The sequence below is a fragment of the Pterocles gutturalis genome, unplaced genomic scaffold (assembly GCF_000699245.1).
Source record: "Pterocles gutturalis isolate BGI_N339 unplaced genomic scaffold, ASM69924v1 scaffold25906, whole genome shotgun sequence".
Taxonomy (NCBI): Eukaryota; Metazoa; Chordata; class Aves; order Pterocliformes; family Pteroclidae; genus Pterocles; species Pterocles gutturalis.
Window position 1 is genome coordinate 10306 of NW_010098581.1, and position 1446 is coordinate 11751.

A 1446-nucleotide genomic window follows, 5' to 3' on the forward strand; every position below is an offset into this window, starting at 1 on the left:
CTGCCAGCGCCTCGGCTGCCCATGCCCCTCTGCGGGGCAGTTCGGTGAGACGAGCCGGCAGACAGCAGCAGCAAGCACAGGCGCGTGTCTGCAGGGGCATCTCCATTGTCTGGAGGCCAGGCTTTTGCGGAAGGCAGCGGCAGCACTGGTGACCTCCCATATTGCACAATGGCTTGTTTTCTACAACTTGGTCTTTCCACAGTTTGTGGGTTTTTTTCTGCATGATGTGTTTAATTTGCTCCTGTCCCTGCCACCCCCTGTCCCCCACAAGTCCTTTGAATGAGCAAAATCGAGGAGGGAGGGGAGAACAAAATAAAAACAAGTTGTGGGGTTTTTTTCACCCTAGAGGATTTTCAATCAAAATAATTTCAAATTATGGGGTCAGAATGAATGTCATACTTCTATGTTAAGTACTTGCCTACTTTGTGGGATGTTTTGTACAGATTCTTCACTAAATTATCTTAGCTACTGTTGCTAGGTAACGTTGTTTGCTTCATAGCATCAGAGAAATAAGAGGGTCAAAGAGAGCAATTTCATGTTATTATCATCTGAGTTATACTAATAAGGTTTTCATTGTACATCTTAGAAATTTTTACCCCTTTTTTTCCCTTAGGGAACGTTATTGTCTACGGGAATACAATTGACATTTACACTACAGTAGAAACCCTCTTATCTCTTGGAATTGATGGTTCTCGCATACATCTCGTACAACCTCCACTCAGCTCAACTGTTACTTGCCTTAACAACAACGAAATCGAAAGCGCTGTTCAGGAGGCCCTGTCAAAGGCTGGCGTGTCTGTTTATTACAACGGTATCCTGGCACAGTGGAACGAAGGCGAGGACCCAGACCTTATCACATGTGCTGCTTTCACTACTAACACAAAACCATTTAAATTGCAGTGTTCAGTAAGTATATGCTTTCATTGTGTTTCCTTCAGTCTGTTTTTTAAGACAAAGACCATCAAATTTAGATAGTCCCTCGCTGGTTTATCTGTTTTCTCATTGTCTCTAGAAGATTGAACATTCACTTGTTAGTCTAAAGGATTTTTTTTTAAAAAATCCAAATAAACTCATTGTTAGTGCCCTGACTGATGTGGATTAAAATGTATTAAGTCACCTGACTCACAAATAGTTGCTCACTGCTGAGTGACAAATACTCCTAATGAATTTTCTATATAATTCCAGAAATCCTTTTATTATTTAAATGCATACAGTAAGTCCTGTCTATAGTTACGTGCATTTGATTGAGATCTGATTAAGTCATAGTAGACAGCTAATGTTAATATAGGGAGGCCTGCTTTGTAACGTAATTAAAATCTATTTTAGATAGATTTTTCTCCCTCTACATTAATGACTGCTTTTTTGTTCATCTACAGTATCAATATCTAAATAAATTATATGCACACTTACAGGTATGTGTGAGATTTGGGACAGGTATTAGCCTTT

General features: G+C 39.8%; 1 protein-coding gene across 1 annotated transcript in view; it reads left to right on the forward strand.

Annotated features, from left to right (window-relative positions):
* Positions 1-613: 613 nt before the first annotated feature.
* The window catches only part of LOC104461825 (uncharacterized protein C20orf26-like), a gene marked incomplete at its 5' end in the record, with an annotated part of 5803 nt that continues 4970 nt past the window's right edge, over positions 614-1446 (forward strand). Inside the window, one exon of the mRNA XM_010073552.1 lies at positions 614-906. Coding sequence (XP_010071854.1) covers positions 614-906 — 293 coding nt within the window. The remainder of the gene's footprint in view (positions 907-1446) is intronic.